We start from the raw sequence: 22682 nt of genomic DNA on the forward strand, positions 1-22682 counted from the left end.
GTTTATTTCCCGGCTATGTGTTGATGCCCTCACACTCACTGTGTGTGCTAATGACATTTCCAGTGGATGTTCACCTTGAGGGTCATTGTGGGGTTGGCCGGAGCCAGTCCCAGAGTCCACCACGAAAATAAAAATGTACTAAAATTACTCAGCAGTGAAGACTCTGAGGTCATACTTGGACAGCTTTACTCGCTGGTCATTTGGAATTGGCAGGAAGTGGCTTGTTGTGTCACATTGCTTACTCATCATTTTTCTGCTGAAGAAAAGCCTCTCTCATTCTCTCAACCCATTGTCTTAAATCATCCTATTAAGTCATACTGTAACATAACTCTCATGATAATGTTGCTTCTCTTGCACGACATCATCCTTTATCCTTGAATATGTGCACGCCGCCAAGGTCAGTGTGTATAGATTGATTGTGTTATTTATTACTGCACTCAAAGATGTGAAGTGCAGGAGTCAGTTTGCCGGCTTTTTGTAATAAAACAGATTAGGGAACAGGTAACTGTAAGTAAGACCACAGACCAGGACAAACATTTACTATTTTTAAACCCTCATTCATTTCTTAAAATCCTGGCCGTAGAGCATCCTTCCATCACTCTTTGAATCATTGTTGCAAAACTACTTCTGCACATATTTTTGCTCCATCCACAAAAGAAATTTCCTGGACAAAAATTAGAAGGTGTGGTCCAAAATGTTTCTTTATTGTCCTACAATACATAACTCTGTATCCTCCCATCAGGTTCTTCCACAAAGGATGTGGGACCATCACTAGGCTTAAAGAAGTCCAGCTCTCTTGAGAGCCTCCAGACGGCTGTTGCCGAGGTAACCCTCAACGGGGACCTCCCCTTTCACAGACCTCGCCCTCGTATAATCAGGGGGCGGGGCTGTAACGAGAGCTTCAGAGCAGCCATCGACAAATCCTACGACCGACCAGCTCCACCGGAAGAAGATGATGAGGGCATGGAGACATGTAAGATATCCACCATTTGCATATGGGCCAGAAGTTAACAAGATTGTTCTGTTTCTGAAAAATCACAGGTTTGATCCCGTGTAGGTATCATATCCATATCCAAGAGGTGGGAGTCCTGTCAGTGTCCCTGAGGAATGAACTTCAACCTCAGTCACTCTCCAACTCCGGGAGCATGTCTGAAATATGAAATTGTACAATGGTCCTTCAGTGACATTGCATTATGGGTCCTTTCGATGACACTAACCAACGTATTGATATTGACACTGATAACATGTCATTCACTAAAACTTGCATGGGAGTGACAGCATTGTGACTAATGCTCAGTGTCTGGCAGCTGATTGCATCACTGCTTGTGGCAATGGGATATCGCTGACTCAAGATGTAACTACCCACTGCCTTAGATGTCAAACACATGCTCAGAATGAGGCATCGTAAAGAGGATGAGTTCGGAGAATTGTTAAAGTTCTGTGACTTTTACTGTTTCTGCGATCAGTGTCTCCTCAGGAGATTCACCGCGAGCATCAAATTGATTTCTACCAAAGTCAATGCATTACAACACCACACACCAATAGAGTCAAAGTCACTATCTGATTTATTTTATTTTCAATTGAATGTGTCCTTTTAAGGCTTAACCTGATTTAAATTATTGCATTCTTGTAAATGGGAATGACACAATATGGGCATTTAATTAAAATAAAATAAATAAAATCATCAGACATGAATTTTTTCCATGCGATGGCTCGCGTGGCAGAGGGACACAGTGGTAGGGAAACCAAGGGTTATCATATTGTGTACATTTGCTTATCTACAGTACTGAAAACAATATTTATTGATTTTTCGAAAAGGGAGACGTTTTACCTGGACTTCCATTTTTAAAAAAGGGTTTCAAGTTTTAATTATAAATAAACAAAAAAAACATGTTTTCATTCCCTTAAGGGTTTTTGTAACTGATGACAACAATTGTGTAATCCGGGATACTGTCATACTTTTGGTTATTTTGCTTTGAAAATCACATATCGTTGCAACCCTAGTCAGTATTTATGAAGCATACAAGAGGACAAAATACACACATAATGCTGTCTTGTTCCTTGTCTTGGAAGTGTACATCTTCCTCAGATCTTCTTTATCCTCTTTTATCACTTTTCAAATGTCATGTCCTCATAGTAAGAGATGATTCTATAGCCCTATATATCAGTTTTACAGCCCCAATAATCCGAAGGATCCTATCTGAAGTAAAGCTCACATTTTGTTCGAGTAACATGCCACATTACCATCAAATAGTAATTCATGTATTGTAAGAGTCAATGCCTAATAGTCTTGAAGGATCACTATCTGTAATAATTGAATAATATTAAGCCTATTTTTGCGCTTAGGAGACATAATTGCACATTTATGAGATTTATGGATTTTCATTTATTAGGCTTATGGATTTTCATGTGTTACAGTTCAGCTTAAATTGACTTGTTCATTGGTTAAAAAAAACGTGTTCTCCCCCCATTTCTTTCTGTGTCCCTCTTCTTGTATGTCTGTCCTTCTGTACAGTGGAGGAGGACACAGAGGAGAGCTCACGATCGGGGAGAGACTCTGTGTCAACGGTGGCCGACCAGACCCCGCTGTCCGTCACTGAAAAACCCCTGGTCAACGGCACTAATCGCACAAAAGAGGAGAAGAAGAAAGACAAAGACAAGGGAGGGAAGGAGAAGGAGAAGAAGAGGCAGGAGGGAGGGAAGGAGAAGAAGGAGGGAAAAGCCAAGAAGGGCATGCTGAAAGGACTTGGGGACATGTTCAGGTAGGACTGTAAAAAGGCCATTGTGAAGATAGCAGCCTGTTACTAAGTGCTTTTACTAAGCAGCAACCAAGAGAAGTGCAAAAGTGTATGCAAATCAGTTTTATGTCATTTGTTTATTTTAGGTGTTTAAAATTGGCACCAACTGGTGCGTTACTGTTTGGGACGTGGCTCCTTGTATGGCTGCTCGCACAGTTTTGGGGTGTGTGACCATTCACAATGCGTGCCTGTTCGAAGCGTGCCGATTTCTTTGCCCCTGAAAGCGTTGCATCCAGCGTCAATCCGATTAACAGCTCTTGAGATACTAAGGAGAGCCATACATAAACAGACAAAGACTTCTCCTTCCCCCTATACTTAGATGATGCTGCTACAGTGTCACCTGTTGGGCATGAGGTACCAAACGTGTCATGTCCACTCAGACATCATAGCTACACCTGCCCACCAAATGTGGTTGCAATAGCACAAAGCATTCAGGAGCCATAACATGTTTTTCAATGTAAGCCCTGCCACAGCATCTGAGCAAACGTTGAGGGTCAGCTGCGGTGAAACTTTATGGAACATTAAAAATCCGAAATCAGCTTGGTCCCAAGATGTTATATACCACATCTGGTGATGATTGAACAACATTTGTAAGAGGAGTAGTGAAAAAACAGTGGTTTACGGTTCAACAGTTACATGCAAAAATGAATGGTTTGTGGTCATAGCGACACCATCTGGCCAAATTGCACCAAATTTGACTCCCCCGGGTTCCCAGCATTACACGCGTCGAGTGTGAAGTACATAGGATGGACGGTTCTTGAGATGTGGGAACTACAGACACATACGCACCCACTCACGGACTGCCGCTGTGTAATAACACAATGTACTCTGAATCAGAGATGCGACAGGGACTGAGATGTGTTCTTTATCAGTGCATCTGTCCAAGACACACTGATCAATATCTACTGCAAACAGCTGATACACTCTTATTTAGTGAGTTTTGTGTGCTGTCCCTGTGTGTTAAGAAAGAGACTCTTCACACAGATTCAGGTGGATCATGATCACTGGCCGTCTGTGTGATGTCCTGTTGTGTTCTTTAACCCCCTAATGTAACACAAGTAGACTTTATATTTCAGTTATTATTGTTTTCCTCCAGATCGCTGTTATGATTTTGACATTTCCGGCTGCACGAGAGACAGAAAAGAGACAGGGACTGAGCTTTTTGCTGGAGCTTGTTGTAGCTGTTACACAAACTCCTGAGCAGTTAAATGCTTGTGTCTCATGTTTTTTATGCTCTTGGTTTTTTTTAAATGATCTTGTGTCAGTGAAAGAGGCCGGATGTTTTCTGCTGACTTTCACACTGCTTCACAAACACAGTGACAAGTCTGTACATATTGGCTTCCACCACCTGAATGATCCAATGAATGGGATGACTTGAGTTTTTGCCTTCATTTATTCATTCATCTTCAACCGCTTATCCCGGGGTCGGGGTCGCGGGGGGGCTGGAGCCGATCCCAGCTGACATCAGGCGGGGTACACCCTGGACAGGACGCCACTCTATCACAGGGCACATAGAGACGAACAGAGACAGACAACCATTCACACCTACGGGCAATTTTGGAGTCATCAATGAACCGAACACCTGCATGTCTTCTGGACTATGGGAGGAAACCGGAGAACCCGGAGAAAACCCACGCAGACACGGGGAGAACAGGCAAACTCCACACAGGAAGGCCCAGGCCAGGATGCGAACCTGGAACCTTCTAGCTGTGAGGCGACAGTGCTAACGACTGCCTGAATTGGTGTGAATGAGGCCTGAAATGACCAATTTGGTACATCTGTTAATATATGGAAAACCCGTAATATTTTTTAAACAGAAGAAACATTTAAGTTCACTTTTGGAAGTCTGGGATGTACCTGAAAGAGCTCCATGACTTATTTAGTGAGTAAGACTGATGAACGGGACAGGCGGCTGTGGGCCTATTACACTAAAGTGTGTGAGGAAACACTAATTAGACTCCAGACAACTTGACATTTGTGGTTTATTTTCCCGTCATTAATTCTGTCTCTGCAGCCTCTAACATTTCACATGTCAAACAATCCCTTACAGCTAATCTGACAGAAATTCTCCCTCCTACACAATTACTGTACACACACAGATCCCATTAGTGGATTATAGTCTATACATTTCCTCCCCTTCCGCCATCCCTATTACCATTGGTGTCTAGGTCGTTTGGTCTGTCCTCCCTCCGTTGGATTGGTTTGGAGCCCTCTGAGGCCAACCAGTAATATATCCGTACATCATATTAGCCAAAGTAGCAGTGACAGGGAAGGGAAAACAGTGACTCTTGTCTCAGAGAGGAAGGTAATGAGGTCCACAGAGATGGGGAGAAATAAGGAAAAGATGGAAGAAGGGAAGATACTGTTTCATGCAATATGTAGTGAGAGAAAGACAAAAATGTATTGTTCGAGATAAACTCAATGACAAATAGACAAAAAGTTATAAATAATCCATTATAAGGGGAAGATAGATGATGTGAGCTGGAGGAGGAATTCCACAGCGAGCTGTCAAAATGCATGTTTCTTAAATTTTTTTAAAACTAATGTCCTGTTAAAGTGTATTCTCCATTTCATAAAAAAGTGTTATCTCAAGGTCCACTTATTTGCTTTATCTGGGGCTGGGGTCTTCATCAGCAGATCCGATGATCTCATTTGTCATTGAAAAGCATCAAGACCTCAGGATAAAGTTATAACCTGTAATATTGTCATAGAGTTAATTGTCTGTTAAGTAACTATCTGTCATATGGCCCAATAATTAATGCACTTGAACTTGCCTTAAAGGCTGAGTATTCTAATCTGTGTCCTGAAGACCTTCCCTCTCTAAATGTAAATAAGCCGTCATGTTAGTGATGCTGCTGACAGCTGTTATTAGTTACCACTAATAGGAAGAAAACAACCTCTTAACTTTGTATTTACAACACTTTTATGGCATACTTAAAGTTGTACTCCATAAGAATTGAGATACCTTGTTTCTAGCGGCCTCTTTGGTGGTAAGATGTACTTGCAGGCGAGCTGGTGCTTTCAGAGCCCTCCATCTTGTCACGTTCATGGTCACTGTGTGTTGACATTTTTTTTTTTTTGCTATTTTGTAAACTTTATTGAAACACATTCACCTCTCTACTTCAAGTCCCTGTATGTCACCCTCTTAAATCCACACACACACACACACATACACGTTCATATTACACTTCTGTCCTTACTACAAGCCTGACTCAGAAGTTTGGAATTTCAAATTACAAGTAAACGCAGCATAACTGTCGGTGACGATCTGGGCCGACAGACCAAACGCTGTCAGCAGCGTCACTAACATGGTGACTTATTTCCATCGAGCCGGGGAATGTCTCCGCAGACACAGATACTTGAATACTCGCCCAAAAAGGGAAGTAGAGGGACTTTCATTAGTGGGTCTAACAGTATGATCAATCAACATTGTTTTAACTATTTGATAGAAATTAACTTAAAAGGCAATTAAATAGATGGAAACCTACAGGGTATAACTTTAAGTCCTTAAATTCATATACTGTAAGGCTAGAATGTATCTTTCAAGACAGAGGTGAAGTATGCAAACTAGTAAAAAGGGAGAGCAGTGAATGACACTTTAATGAGGGAGGACAGAAGCCTGTATGAGAGACATTGTTTGTGAATGAGAGCAATAAGCCTGACTGTCAGGGGTTCAAATGGAGCTATTTGGCCCTCAGGGGCTCCGTAAGGGTTGGAGCCAGTAGAGCTCTGTGTCAAACAGGTGGGATCGCTTCATATGACACCAGCTCACTTTTAGTGGAGCAGAGAGACTTGTATAAGGCAGTCAGGGCCAATTTGGACACCAACAAACTCACTTATCGTCTGTCCTCTAACACGCTCACACTACGGTCCAGATTTCCTCGTCTCCTCCCAGATGATAACAATCAGTGTGCGTTGTCAGAACATCAGTGTCATGGCGCTCCGATTGGCTCAATATTGGCCACATAAGATCTGCTCCATTAAAACTCCATCTCGCTGCCTGTTTGATCGGCGCCCAGTATTTACAGGCAGAGACAGCTGTGTGCGCCAAAATAATGATGTGAGATATATTCGAGCCATCTGTATGTCTGGTCTGGATCACATACTCAACTTCAAGGAAACAAAAATCACAAAAGTGTTTCTTTAGTGTTGACACAGAACACTTGTGATTCATCTTCAGAACACGTGATGTAAGGTCGATTTTAAACCAAGAAACAACTCTGGCACGCAATTACCTTATGGGAATGTTTTGTTAGGGGGCGGCTGTGGCTCAGAGATAGAGCGGGTTTCCCCATTCGAGAGATCGGCTGTTCCATCCCCGCCTCCTAATCCCTGGCTCCTAAGGTCTGCAAGTCGAAGTGTCCTTGGGCAAGACACTGAACCCCGAATTGCTCCCCGTGCTGGGCATGGGTGTGTGAATGTGGTGTGAAAGGTTAGATCTAGATTAGATGGTATGTAGGTGTCCACTGCCATCAGTGTGAATGTCATTGGGTGAATGAGTGAATGTGACAAATAGTGTAAAGTGGCTTGAGTAGTCAGAAGTCTAGAAAGGCACTACATTTAGGGCACATTGCACTATTAAAGAAAAACACCTTAAAAACACCACCTTCTGAGTCTCACAACGTAATTAACACAAAATCCAAAGACAAACATGTCGTTGTAACACACACATTGTTTGATTGACAGGTGATATGTGGCAGCTACAGTTTAGCAAATACCACAGCAGTGAGCACTTAACAACAAATATGTTACTAAAAGGGTGGGAAAAGAAATGATGATTCACTTGTGTTGGTGTCAACATGAATGCAAACATGCGTGTTGGCCCAAACCACAGAGGGTGGCTGCGTCGAGAGCAACGTTAGAATTTAAAAAGCGTATGAAAGTGCCCTATCGCGCTACCAACTGCCATGTGAGCAAGTTAGTTCCCCCTGAGTGGCTTCGCTGGACGTCAAGAGCTCCCGATGAGTGTCATGTGTTTGAGTGAGCGAATGTGTGTGTGAATGAGTAGTGCAGGATTGTCAGGGAGCTTGGACTTTGAAGTGTATTTGCATGTAGGAGGGTTGGATCTGGAGTGGAAGGACTGTAGAAGTAAGTAGTTCATCTGTGCGTGTGTGTGTATGTGTGTGTGATCAACAGAGCTGCCACTGCCTGACCCTCTCATGTCTCGAAGGCCTCACACTCAGTCCCAATCAAAGCTTCATTACCGTCAACCACTGCCAACAGAGCAGACTGCCAACTCTCTCTCTCTCTCTCTCTCTCTCTCTCTCTCTCTCTCTCCCCCTCTCTTCCCCTCTCTCTCTCTCTCTCTCTGTCTCACCCTCTCTCTCTCTGTCCCTCCCTCTCTCTGTCTCTCTCCCTTGCTCTCTCTCTCTCTCTCCCTTGCGCTCTCTCTCTCTCTCTCTCTCTCTCTCTCTCGTGAGCGCGCACGCCCCCCTCCCCTTTCATCACTTGGACTCAGAAGCAACACCCAGCCTGTTAGCTTGGCACAGGCAAAGATGGTTGTTGCCCAGAAATTCTAGGGCTGCGCTAATTTTGCAGTGGTTTTAGTGTGTGTATGTATGTATGTGTGTGTGTGTGTGTGTGTGTGTGTGTGTGTGTGTGTGTGTTTCTGCGTGTAGTGTGTTTGTGTTCTTGTCATGAACAAGTGAACAAGCCTGAACATAGAAAAGGCTCACGCTGTGACAAGCCTCATGATGTGTCGCAGAGGAGGCACTGTGAGGCCCGACCATTCTCGCCGTCTGCCGATGGGTTTTCGCAGGAACTAACACTTGCAGATTTTTTTAGTTGAGGTTTGTGATTGTTGGTGGGGGCATTCATGCATCAGGCTCTGTTGTGTTCTCTTTAACAGAGAGCAAGCTGAGATAAGATACTAATAGTCACAAATGACAAACTGCAGATAATGTTGCATTCATCTTAAGTTATTGCTTGCAGAGCCAGCTGTGCGAACAAATTAAGACTTGACTGGCGGCCCTATTACGCTGTCATGCATGTTACATACTCTAAAAGGGCAGTTTTTGTCCAATTTAGCTTAACTTTCATTGGTCTAATTTTGACTTCCCCAGGTTAAATTTGGCTTAGCTGTACCTTTAGCTTAATGCCAGTGTTAGCATAATGTTAGATTTTTAGTATGTTAATGGTAACATGTTAACATAAATTGCAATTAGCATGTCAATATGCTAATGTTTAGTACAAATCTTCTTAGCATGCTAACATGTTAGCTTTTTTTATGTTCAAATCAATCACAAGGACAGCTGAGCTAGGTTAAGTGCTTAGTTTTAAGGGACACTTTAAGGTTTTTTTTTCCTTCCACATATTAAGAAACACAATGGCTCCAGCCAATGAAATGGCAAAGAAAGTATTTTCTTCCCCAGCAATGATTTTGTAATACTTGTGATAGACTTCTATCAAATGGTGGGTAGAGGTAGTGCCAATGTTTCTAGATATTCACCACCATTTCTGACATTTCAGTGGATGCCATCGGGCTGTGATCATATTTTAGTGACATTAATTTATCCTAAATTCCCCACTTGCTGTTTTATGGACAGCCCCATGACATTTCAGTGGTGCTGCATATCCAATATGCCATCCAGAAACTGCCCACAACACCACGGACTTGTTTTCACTTTTTGTGCGACTAAAAGGATTAACAGTGACACATGGGTGGGCTGCTGAATTGAATTAGCTGAGTCCTTGACATTTTGAAGTTGTCTTTTCAAACCAGAAAAACCTGTCAAAGCCTCTTTATCGATGGCATCGGGCTCGCTCGACGAGGCAGGCCAAACTGTGCCTGGAATGTTAGATTATTAAATGCCCCGGTGTCATGGTTAATACTCTGTCTCCTCTTCAAAGTTTCCACACTCAGTCATACATCTTCGTGTGTGTGTGTGACGGGGAGAGGCTGTCTTTTAAGGAGCTGTTAATGAAAGTTAGTGGTGTGGAGAAAGAAAGTGTCAACCGTCTCTCGTCGTGATAGATCACTCCTGCTCTTAGTATTAACGGCGAGCCGCCACTCCGAGCATTTCGGGCGGCCGCAGTTAAATTAATCAGGTAATGGACCTTAGTCTCCAAGCTCTCTCCATCTTCACTGCAGTTTCTTCTCCTCAATCCCGTCTCTAAGTTTTCCTCGCAAACGTGGGAGCCGCTTATTGCCACAAAACATCACAAACACACACATTTTTTGGGTCACCACTAGGGCCGCCCCCGACCGAGGATTTTCTTGGTCGACCCGTGGTTGTCATTTAGAGCGATTAGTCGACTAATCGTATATATATCCAATATATAATGGATATCAATGTGATCCCATATTTTAAAAGTATTTCCCGACATGATTGGCTATTAATTATTACCTGTCTAACCGCTGTTAGTATGCACTGCCAAGGGACTTTTCGTGTTAAAAAAAAGTGTCACGACTTCCTGTATCTGGCCCTTCAAATTACAAACCACCTAGCCTTTTAGGCCCAATACTAGCCGCCAGTCATAGATTTTCACATTATTTTGACAAGACACGGCTCCAAATGATTGTTTGTTTTTTCCTGCGACCAGTCGACTGATGAAATTTTGGTCTGCTAATGATTTTTTGGTCGACCAGTGCTCGGTCGACTATTTGGGGGCAGCCCTAGTCACCACTAATCTCTATAAATAGGAATGTAGAATCTGTAACGGGACAAGATTTTGGTAGCTGGTTTCCCTTTTGTAGTCCGGGGGATATTGACCAATCCCCTTTGGGCAGGCTTTTATTGTATGCAGGTAAACAGTCAGTGTGGAGACCAAAACGTTGGCTGCCATGCAATAAGGGAACCCCTCCACTATCTTCTGATGATAATTTAGCTTTTCATTAGTTTTTTGTTTTTATTTGTCTGCACTGGTATGTAGACTGGCGTCCTGTCCAGGGTGAACCCCGTCCCATGCCCAATGTCAGCCTGGATCGGCTCCAGCCCCCCGCCACCCCGTTAGGGACACACGATCGAAGATGATTGATGGATGCATTGATATGCAGATATTCGTTTATAGAGTCATCGTCACTCAACTCTAACTCCATTATCGCATCTCAAGTTGCTAAGCAGATGGTGAACAATGTTGCTGCTCAGAAGAGGAAGTCTTGGCGTGGATATTTATCTTCAGCCAGTTGGCTACCAGAACGCCCCTTGGTGCATTTGTCTTCTGGGCTCTTCTAGAAAAGTTATTTAAAAAATAAAAAGGCTTATTTTGTTAGTCTTTAGATAAACTTTATACAGTTTGATAAATCACCAACACATGCGATGATGGAAAAACAGATTGAGCAGTAGCTACCAAATGCCCGCCTTGCATATTTTTGTGAGATCTACCAGATGCTGAACCACTGGGTAGCATCTGTGTGGCTCATGCACTGGATGTGTGTTCACTCATCCTGGTTCACATTGACGCCAAAGCAATGCAGGACGTTTTCTGCTACTGCTCCCTTTCCGTCGTTTTTTGGGCTTTAGTCCACTAGGCCACCGGGGTGCTGCAAGCCACAGAATTTGATCCATTCTCCCTGTAAGTCAGGAATATTGTATCACTTAAATGGCAGGAAACTGTTGCTCTAGACATTTTCCCAGACGTCAAACACCGCAAACTGAAGGAAAAGAAATCAAGCAGAGTCGAGGATAGTTGTGAGAAAAGACATTAAACATCACAGCCAGTGTGAAAGCTGTTGGGTTTTCTGATTTTCTTGGTTTCTGTCGTTGTTTTGTAAAATGAAGTGGGATTTTCTTCTCATTCTTTTTGCATTTCTTCATTCTTTATTTATTATTCCCTTTTTCATTTCTCCCCATTCTCCCGTTTCTTTGTTTTTGTCACATTCAGTATCGCACATTTTGTTTTGAATTCATTTCTTTCTACATATGTTTGTCTCACTCTTCCATTCATGTTATCCTCTCACCTCCGTTCCCATTTTCTATTTTCTTTCTCACACACCTACACACTCACACCACTGGCTTTTCTCTGCACATTCAGTCGCTTGTTCTTTTTTGTGTGTTCCTCTCATTGATTTTACTTTTTTCTCATTTTCAGTTCCTGCACTTCCGTGTTGCTTTCCACGCAGATACTGTACCTCACATTTTCTCATATTCAGGCGATTTGCACTCTTTTTAATTCTTAAATACACTCACGCTCTGGATTTTCTACCTTTCTGTCACTTACACACACACACACACACACACACACACACACACACACACACACACACACACCTCTCCCGAGGTTGTCTTTGTACTCTCCACCACAGTTTGGTTTTCTGTCTTAATGTTTCATTCATTGAATTTTTCTTGCACGTGTTTAATTTTTTTTTCTCTGGTTCAGTCTTCTGTGTCTTACCTTAACACACATACCACACACACACACCTCTGTGGTTTCTCTGTGCGTGGTCTCTTTAGAAGTTGTAGATATTGCGTGCGGACCAATTTCCCTGTGAATAATCACAGAGGTTCATTGTGGAAGCGAGCGCGGTGCCAAAGTCATTTCTTAAACAGGCTGCAGCTTTATACTGAGTCAATCAAGCTGAAATATCTCTGCAATGGTTCCTATTTCGTTAAGCGTCACTCCTTCCTATGAATATAATTACTGCAATGGGCCGCATCGACGCCTTCTTCGTTTGCCACACCCCAACTTTAAACCAACTAAATTGGGTTTGAACTTGTGAGAACTAGTTTTGAAAGGTTTCATTTGAGGGCTTGATCGACCGTTAATTCATACCTGTTTTTGTGATCACAGAAAACCTTTTCAGGTGGATCAGTTTATTGTGAGGTAAAGGACCTGCCAGTTCCTTTAAGTCACAAAAGATGAATTTCTTAGTCTTGAATTATTTCAAATATTTCCTTGAAATTGTTCTGTGACCATGGACGGTCAAAACAAAGAAATAACATAATTGACGTGTTATTATTTTAGCTCATTATTATTTTAATGATGCCTGTTTTTTGTATACCAGGTTTGGGAAGCACCGTAAGGACGAGCGGCCGGGAGAAAAGATGGACCGTAAAGGCTCCAGCAAGTGGAGGACGGAGGAGATGCAGGCGTCAGATGAGGACACATTGAAGATGAGGATGGAGCAGGAGAGGTAAGTTGATGGTGACGTAGCACCTGCTAAATGCTGCTAAACTTTGTTTTTGTGCTGCAGTTGTAAATCTCCCTTTGCCTTTGGACTCCCATGTGCTCTGTTACTTGTATTTTGGGATCAAAGTAGCTCTGCTGACCTGAGTCAAAGGTAACCACATCAATGAAATTATATATCTACTCTTGGGGATCACTTGCAATGTTTTTAAGCTTAAATTAGCATTTTGAAAAGCCTTCATCAAAGTTACAATGCACAAATCCAAATGAAACGTTCGCCTCCTAATGTGCCCCGTTCAGCTTTCCTTCTATCTACTCATTGAAGTATAAATTTCTTGTTGATGGACTCCAAAATCAATGTTGACTCTCGAGTCTCCCAGTGCTCCCATTACTGCTCCCTGCTTTGATAAACACATCTAGTTTGTGTTCACTCATTCTAATCCCCCCCCCCCCCCCCCCCTTATCAGTTTATATACACTGTGTGACCAAATGTATGTGAACAACATTTCACCACATTTGTGTTTGTCATTCCAAAACCACATCCATTAATCAGCCTCCTCTCTTCTGGGAAAGGCTTTCCACAAGATTTTGGAACCTGGTTTATAGGGTTTCCATTCAGCCACAGGGGCTTTAGTGAGGTCCAACAGTGATATAGGGCGATAATGCTTGGCCTGCAGTCAGCATTACGTAATGTCAAAGGTGTTGGGTGAGGTAGAGGTCGGTGCTCTAACAAACATGTATTTGTTATGTGTTCTGGGGCGTTGTCATGGTTAATCAAAACCAAAAAAAAAATGTCCCCAAACTGTTGTCACAACATTGGAAGTGCCCTAATGTCTGAAATATAATTGTAAGCTGTAGTTTTAGAAAGGCTTATTAAAGAGACTGAGACGTTTCTTTGAGCATAAGTTATGACACATGAGCAGTTTCACTGGAGCTGCGATGTTGGAGGGTTACAGCAGCGTTTTTGGGTATGCTCAACGGGTGAAGGCCGATATTCTTACCCATGGCTGACTGCGGATGCCTCTGTCAAACAAATCAAAAAACCCTTTGTTTAATGATTGAATTGATGATTGATTGTTCTGCGCAATCGCAGATGATGCAGCGATATGGAGCTGTGACATCTCCCCTTTTCACCCTCCATGAGCATAACAATTTCCTCCATTGGAAATAAAGGTCCTGGCTCAAACTATGAAATCAGTCCCTGACCAAAAGTACATTAAAGGACAGAAGTGTACATAAATTCTATTATATTGTATTAGTTATGGCTCTGCCTGACTGTACTTTTATGACATCCAGCCCCTTCCACAATCTCCATACTGCAGAGGAACTGCTGCTACATCCGGGGCTTAGCACCGCCGAAGAGGTTTGTGATTGGTTTAAAGAAATAAAAACAAGCCAGAGCATTTCCCCTATCCCAGAATAGTACCTTCATCCAGCTGACACAGCACTGTGTGTGTGGAGGTCTGGCAATGCGAGTCAATGACTAGACTGGAAACTAGTGGTCTTAAAGTGTCCGATCTAGCAAAACAAACAAACTGAAGAAAGTCCCTCTTTGACTCTTTATAGACTAAACAAAATGGATACGCTCTACTCTTTGAATAAACTCCTTTTTCCAACAGCAGTATGTTTTAAATACATGAAGAATTTGTCTAATTAAAATAAAATGAGTAGATGGTTAGAGAGCCCATCATCTCTGAGTCTTTTACTGTTATCGGGTGAGCCCCCAAAAATCAAACAGCCCCAAGACAGCCAGCCTCCTCACCAAACGAATGTCAGACAGGCGCCATGCCAGTTTTTATGGGGCAACGCTTTAAAAATGCCAGAGCCATTACAGCCCTGCCAGATAATTAATTCCCATGCTCTTGGTGTAAGGGGCAGGAGTCATTACTCCCCCCTGTTGCTCGTTATGGAAATTTAGTTTGTAATTCTTTCTTTAGGCCTGCAGAGCAGATAGTCCAATAATGTGATAATAGCTAGTCTTTATTTTTAATTGGCATGAGGTTAACGCAAAATGCCATGTCAGATGACTTAGTTGTCAGACTAGATATGGTTATAAGTTTATAATGGTCCTTTTGGTATGTTAATCCAATCTGTGGCTCCTCTGTTATTACTTGCCCACAAATGTCAAAGTCATACATTAATAAGCATGATGGAGATTCAAACACTGAAACCTATCCAGGACTACATTCTGGTATTTAAAAAAATACAGGTACACAGAAAACATTCATGCTTTTCTTCATTCACTTTGACTTTGGAGCACAGTACATACCCCCCGTGTGTTAAGCTTTATATTACTTCCATTCTCAATTCTCTTTCTTCGTGCGTCCAACAACATGTGAAGCTTTTCAATCTTGAAATATTGCAGAACTTTCCAAAACCATGTTTTCTTTTCCCTGTTGCTATGGTGAATCTGGGGTTTGTTATAGACATGAAAATCAAGTAATCCAGATTTATGTAGGCCTTCAGCGGCACCACAGAATGTTTAAAATTGATTTTTATGCTTTCTGAAGTCACTTCACACGAGACTATGTGATTTAATAATGTTTTTAACGGGTCGGGCTGTCTCTCATTACACGTAAGAGTGAACGTAAATGCAATATTTCTGTTTCTTCAGATCTATCTTAAAGGCAGAGCCTCTGCAAGAGCTGAGAAATGGATGTGACAGTCGCCTTGTGCATTTATTTGTTCTTTTGTTTGTTGGTGTGTAATGGTTTTACCATGTAGAGTGCCCGGGGCAAAAAGAGCTAGGGGAAATCAGGCAAAATGGTATGAGGAACAAAAATCTTCGAAAATGGGTCTGTGCATCCACTGAGTAGGAACTATCTTGGGATTGTCTGACAGTAGTTCAATGCATTCATTATTTCAGGGTTGGGTGTTTGGCTCACTCCAACCAAGCGTGCCCCCTCCCTGAGCACTTGAAAAGCACAAGCGCACTTCTCGTTTGTATTTAACCACTCGCTGAGATTCACTGATATTGACGGGGAGATCCCACCGAGGATGTGTAAGACTGTGGCTGATTCTGTGTTAAACAATGATCCAGTTAGCTGTGTCTCACCAAAGGTCCAGCCGGGAGCTTTGGCACCGCGCTGCAGAGCGCCTATCGATTGGCCACTGCCAGAGGCTGCGGTTAATCCAGCTGTGATTGACTAAATGCATGGATTTTCTCGCAGTTTTAAGTCTCACGTCCCAGTGGACTCCAATCCCAAGCCAGACAGACAAATCTAGACCGACAGCTCAGACAGCACACTGATGTTTACAGGGGGGAAATGTATGGTCATTTGAAGAGAAGATAAACATGCACATATGGAAGTAATTGGTTTCTGTAGACTTGAATGTGTTTTATAATGCATTTGGCCTGAATCAGATGAATCAGTAGAGCTGATTCAACATCCACAGCTATTTGAATAAAAGCCCTCTAGTTCCTACTACCTTGGATGCATCAGTGCTGATCTTTTGATTTTCTTTACTTAAAATGAAGGCCACTTGCCAATACTGATGTATTTGAGATCCCTGTAAATATAGATTTGACCATTGATGAAAAGGATTATACTCTACTTAAGAGATTTGCCTTATTTTAGGAGTCATAGGTTAAGTTCAATGTATACAACAGACAGTGTGATGTATGTCACGGTATCTTTCCCAGTGAACTTCCCTGGGCTGAGACACTTGCTCATCACTGCTACTTCTGCTATCTTCTGCTATCGTCTTGTTGAAGATTAAGAGGAGACAGACACTTCAGGGTAAAACATTGCCTTTCAGTAACTGGTTAATTTTGAGATTATTAACTATTTTGCTTCCATAGCATTTAATTTTTACTACATTCTGTCTGTTAACGACTGTAGATTTCTCTTTAACTCACCAGAAGCATGTGATAATGCGTCATTTGCACATTTAAACATAACATTTCAGAAAACTTGTAATACAAAAAAAATGTCATATTGTAAGTAATCAACCGGGGAGTTTCATGGTGATATCTATTAGTTAAACATCGTTACACTGTTCACCTGTATTGTCTCAAAATTTGTGGAATTTTACAATCCATATCTATAAAAGACATTTTCTCAAAATGAAATTTAAATAAATACATTTCAAATGTTATCCATTAGTTCAATCTGATACCCTATTCACCTGTATAATTGGTGAATGTACATCCAGGTGTATGTACACTATACACTATAAGTCCCTGGGACCCCAGTGTAGCCAGTTAACCTATTATGAATGATCCAAATCTTGCAGTATTCTCCTTGCAAAGCAAGTGCTACAGAGCTAACCACAGCTACTAGTCGCCAAATCACAAAACATTGCGATATCCAATGTTATCAAACCAAAAGGATTTTTCAGCAGCCATCTTATCCCGCTGAACCTCCTCCCTTCGTGTACTTCCTGCCTTTCACTGTGGTCTATCAGTTGTGTCAGCACTACCGCTAAGAGGAAGGTTTATTACACAGTGGGTACAATAGCACATAATGGACCATTGTTCTGGCTTGATGTGGTAGAAAGGTCACTCGTCAAACATTTCTTCTACCATAATGTCCCATCCTGCCATTTCTATACCCCTTTTTTCTGCAGTATCTCCCTCTTTCTGCTATGCACTCTTTTTGTTCTCCTCTACTCCTCTCTACCCCTCTCTACTTGCTTTCTTCATCTGTTACCCTTCACGCTGAGAGTATTTTCATCTCTCATCAAGGTTAGCCGTTAGAAAGAAAGCAGGGTTTGCCTCACGTAAATATTTTGGGACTGCAAGGGCAATGATTAGGCCAAGTGTGGTTTTCCTTCCTGTCCCATTTCAATCAGCGTGATTGTATTTGTACAATTTTTAGCAACATCTTGCTCTTTAAGTGCATGTCATGTTGACATAGATGGAGGCTGATGTTTTTGTCTTAAAGGAAAACGTCACTGGACACTCACTCCCTGTAGGTTTTAAAGGCGACTCTGAAGAGTTAAAACATTTTCAGTTTGCTTTTTTTGTGGAAAATGGCAGTCGAGTCACCCTTCATTCACACCAGTCACAATGGATCCCAGTGGTTCTCCACTGGGTTTGAATTGTGCCATTAATTACACATGTAATATTTGAAAGATAATTTTGCAGGTTTAGTGTGAAACCACTCTATATCTTTCGTCTCGAACAGTACACGACACCTTGTAAGCTAGCTAACTTAGCTATGTTCCACAATACATGTAACATTATCTTACCTGATAATGTTTTTTACAACAACTCTTTTTATCAACCGGGAAGTGAAAAAACTAGCAAGACCTGTTACCCATGTGAGGGACGTTGCATCCTGGTAAAAGACACACACATACAGTATGTAGGCACCGTGACTGTGAGGTGAGTAGTATTTCTAATTACGAATCTTCACACCCTGAAACCTCAGCAGTTTTACAACAAACGGTGGCTTCCTTAACTTGCAAAATTATATTTTAAATTGACAACCATCTGTGTATTTCATGGCCCAATTCAAATGGGATAAAAAAAAAATGTCTCTCTCCCCATCAATTAACAGTCATTTATCAAGCAAAACTGCTGGTAACAGCGTCTCAAATGTGAAGATTTGCTGCATTTCCCTAAGATAAGATAACACAAGCCATAAAGGGTTGAGGATGTATCATTGAAACTGCTCTTTGAGCCTGGGACAATATAATTAACAGATTAATGGATAATGGAAAGAATTATTCTATATTATATATATATACATATATTTTTTCAGACCTGTTTTGACCCTACAGATGTAGGTTGTCTTTGTTCAATACTTAAAAACTGAGATTGTGTCATTTCTCACACACCACCACTGGTTCAAAGCTGCATCCTTCCTCACTCAGAAACTGGCCCCACTGACCCGTCCAGTGCCTCGTTATGGGAAGGGGCTGCACGGAGAAGGCCAGGCGCTGGATTGGTATGTCTGGCCTTATCTTATCAGCCACTGCGCTTGTGTATACAATCAGTAGCTGCTCCCACTTCTGCTGCTTTCTCTGATGGAAAACACTGTTCTTCCTCTAGGTTTAAAGATAGATCCCTCAAGGGCCCTGTTTCCTTCTGCGCTGTTAGATAATTGCTGAGTCCACAGCTTGCGAGTCCACAAGCTTTCATGTGACACTGGTTAAGTTGTCAGAATAAGTGCAAATTTAGCTAAAAAAGATTGTTAGCCCTGTGCAGATTCAGTGGGGAGCTGTTAAAGCCATCAGGTTCATTAGCAGCCTTGTTTTTAGTACCAAAGTATTTCCAGCAATTTATCCATTTTTTTTACACCCACATTTTTTTTCCTACCCTCCAATAGTGAGCCCTCCTTATTAGACTTATTGTTTCATAATGCACAGCATGCAAAATTTCTGGAGGAAGCAGATTTTTCGCCCGCTGTGTGTTCAGTGAAGTTGCACCCCCAACCTCGTCACTGCGGCTGTCCCATTCTCTTTCCCACTGCCATTAAAAAAGGGCCTGGAGAAAAGAGAGCAGTATGATAATTGGTAGTTGTAAAGCTCTGATAATTGGCACGGTTGTAATTATGGGGCCGCACGATAGGTAGTCCCCTGCTATAGAAAATGCTGTTGCCAGTTATTCACAAGATAATGGCCTTAAGAGAGTGTATGTGTGATTTCTGTGTTTGAGTTGTTCTGTATGGGAGACAGAGGTGTCCGAGAGGGGTGTGTGTTTGTGTGTTTGAGATAGAAAGAGATAAGCATTGTAGCTTTACCATTAGCAGCACTAAGTGAATACAAAGTGCTTCCCTTGTATGAGGTGCTGTGGGGGTTAGAGACTATAATGCATTGTTTATGGTATTATTATGTGAGGAGGGGGGAAAAGCCTAAATAATAGGCTCCACATCCTCTCTTCTCTCTTTAGTAATGGAAAGTTCAAAATGCACAATGATCCATCACTTGCAGATATTGCAGTGGCTTGTCTGGTGTTTGTTGATGTGACACCTGTGAGTTTCTCTGCTGTGAATACATCTCAAGGCTTTAGCAACATCAAGGTTTTACCTGACAAAGTGGAAACCAATAAGGTGGCAGTTTCAATTTCTCACAGAGCCGTTTTAATCTAGCTTGGCATTGCCAGACTAAGTTGCAAATGTGTATCAGTCTGGCCCCTCTCTGTTCATTTTTCCAAGTGGCGTTAACGGTGCAGACCAAAATGCCTCTGTACACAGTTACATAGACCTACTTATGTGACGAATGGATATGTGTGATGAAGGCAGTACCCATTTAAACAATACTTTAGAGCACCGTACAGAATGCATTACAGCACCAAAACTACATAGATGTTTCTTCCAAAAGTAGCCCCAAGCTACACAGATTTGTACTTTTTCTTTTGAGAAAACCTAGTGTCAACATTTCTATTACAATCTTCTTCATCAGGATCCAGGCCAAGACCAGGGAGCTGAGGGAGCGCCAGGCTAGGGAACGGGACTATGCCGAAATCCTGGACATAAGCCGTTCGCCGGAGAGGGGCTCAGAGGAGGAGCACCCATACGCAGGCATCAACACCCTGAACAGCTCTGTGGACAGCGGCCACAGCCGGCCCCACAGCCCCCGGGACGATTACCCCCACATCCATCCGCACCACCAGCACCAGCACTCCGATTCACTCTACACCCAAGTCAGCAAGGGCCGCAACGACCGGCCTCCGTCTGCAGACAGGTAGGCGTGGAATCAAAAAGAGAAATAAATACTTACATCTTTGTGTTGGGGGTCACTGCAACCAGAACTTTCTATCAGTATGAAGGTTTGTGTTCTTTTTGTTCTCCCTAGTTGCACTCCGGATCATATGTATTTTCATTTTCTTTTCCCTTGATAATGAATTAGTTGATAACGCTAATGAATTCTGTAGGAGTCACAGCCCTCCTGAGAAGCTATTTTCCCCTAAGCTAGGTGATGGGCTGCCGTTCATGGTCCAGCAACCTTTCTACCTCCAATTCAAAGCACGACCCAGTCATGGTATGTCAGTTAAAGGTCTGTCTGTTAGAGGCCTGATTCTGCCTCCCATTCCCAATTCTCGTTACTCTGAGGCAGCATTATTGCGCGGGGAAGGCTGACTGGCTGGCTATCACACCTGGAGGAGAAAATAATCACAGCAGCAGAAGGCAGGCGGTAAATGTCAGCTCACCGACTGCAAGACACAATGCACTGTTCTCGGGGCAGATGTGGGATTACTCAGGGGAGGCAGTGAGAGAATGGGAACCTTTGAATATCCGTCTCTCTTTCTGTCTCCCTTGACCTTTCTACCTCTCTTTCCGCCTGTCTTTCGTTCGTTTGTTGATTTCACCTTGTGTCCACCTTTTACCTTCCTCCCCGTTTCCCTGCCCTTATTTGAAGCGTTCTACCCGAGCTACCAACAGTTCAGACCTTCATGATTGACAGCTCATTTTAAATTAATCAACCTGGCCCAGCAATGTAGATCCTTTTTTCGTCTGCGCATCCACTTTGTATTCATATTCAGCAGCCAAGTGGCATTATGGAACGTATAACCTAAAGCAACGTCCGTTGCGGTGACAGCCAGCCAAATACAAGAATGTTCTAAACGCCTGCATCTTGTCAGCAGCGGTACTGTAGTTCTCAGCACTGCAGGTCTGTGCTGAGTTTCTTTCTAATCCTCCTCCGATCAATGAACGGAGAGATTCTTAGCCCTAAGAGGGATTTGGGAGACTTGAAGCCAATCGAGGAAAGGCTGCAGCCTAGCAGAAATACTGTAGAGGCCGTGCAGGCGAGTTCATCCACGGCTGAGAGAATGGGTTTGTCTAGTGGTGGTTTTAACGCATCCCCAGATGGCCCCAGCAGCCTGTGTGTACTTGAAGAGCACTGTGGCTCGATTTATAATTCATTGTGCTGCTGTTGTCACAGTTTTTTTTTGTTATTAAATCCCTAATGTGGTCCTGTGTGGTGGTATGTGGATGCACAGCAGAAGATAATATACTGCCATTACAGATATGGAGTCTTATTTAATTAGGTGGGGGGATTTGCTCATGAATTGGACTCTATTCATCATTATACTAAAGTTAATAGCTCACTCATTCCCCACGTATGTGTTTTTTCTCCTTAGTGCTTTACTATTAGATTTAGTTTTATGCCTCTTTTGCAGGAAATCTGCCCCCCTAAAGCCCACAGCACCAACAGTGAGCTAAGAGATTAGCACTGAAAAATGATTCACTCCAGATACACTTATATATATAAAAACTACTACACTGCTGTGAATAACACTTAGTTGTTTAACATTGTTCTCCCACACAGACATAAATTGAAACATACAGAAAACAGAATATTAATCTGTGTCTGATCTGTTTTTTTCCACGACAAAAGTAAGATTTCCACCTTAAACCCCATAAAAAGGCGTCCACTCCTTCTACTTCATTAAACATTCCAGACTCTATAAATATGCAGATGATGTTCATTTCTAAAGTTGTCGTGGCTTTGTGATAATACGAATAATGCTCGTAGGCACGCCCCCTAAAATCCGATTTTCAGTGGCTCAGAGACACTTTACACTTCCAGGTCAATGTGAAAACAGTCTTTTTGTGTCCGACTCTGTACAAAAACATCATTCAGCACAGTGGAGCTCAAATAACCAACTCTAGGATTAAGAAGGCAACATATTTTTGAGTGGAGGGGGACTTTAAAGTATTTACTAGTTCCAGTTTCTCAAATGTGAGGATTTGCTGCTGTTTTTTTATCATTGTATCTTGAATTAGGAGCTTTTACACTGTTGGTTGGACATAGCAAGCAACTCAAAGGCATCATATTTGAACACCCTTGTAAATATACTTTATGTCTATAGGTACATTTATAGGTAAAGTGTTCCACTGGGCTTCGGATACATAACTTTTTATTGCA

The 22682-nt window shown here is 42.3% G+C and overlaps 1 protein-coding gene across 2 annotated transcripts in view; it reads left to right on the top strand.

Annotated features, from left to right (window-relative positions):
• pard3ab (par-3 family cell polarity regulator alpha, b) overlaps positions 1-22682 on the top strand; it is a 262720-nt gene that overhangs the window by 184496 nt on the left and 55542 nt on the right. The window contains exons 20-23 of one of the 2 annotated variants that reach the window (XM_083928368.1): positions 743-973; positions 2516-2762; positions 12742-12870; positions 20214-20495. In XM_083928368.1, coding sequence (XP_083784494.1) covers positions 743-973; positions 2516-2762; positions 12742-12870; positions 20214-20495 — 889 coding nt within the window. The remainder of the gene's footprint in view (positions 1-742; positions 974-2515; positions 2763-12741; positions 12871-20213; positions 20496-22682) is intronic. The other variant, XM_083928369.1, reaches the window with a different exon arrangement.

Source organism: Echiichthys vipera (genome assembly GCF_963691815.1).
Source record: "Echiichthys vipera genome assembly, chromosome: 15".
Taxonomy (NCBI): domain Eukaryota; kingdom Metazoa; phylum Chordata; class Actinopteri; order Perciformes; family Trachinidae; genus Echiichthys; species Echiichthys vipera.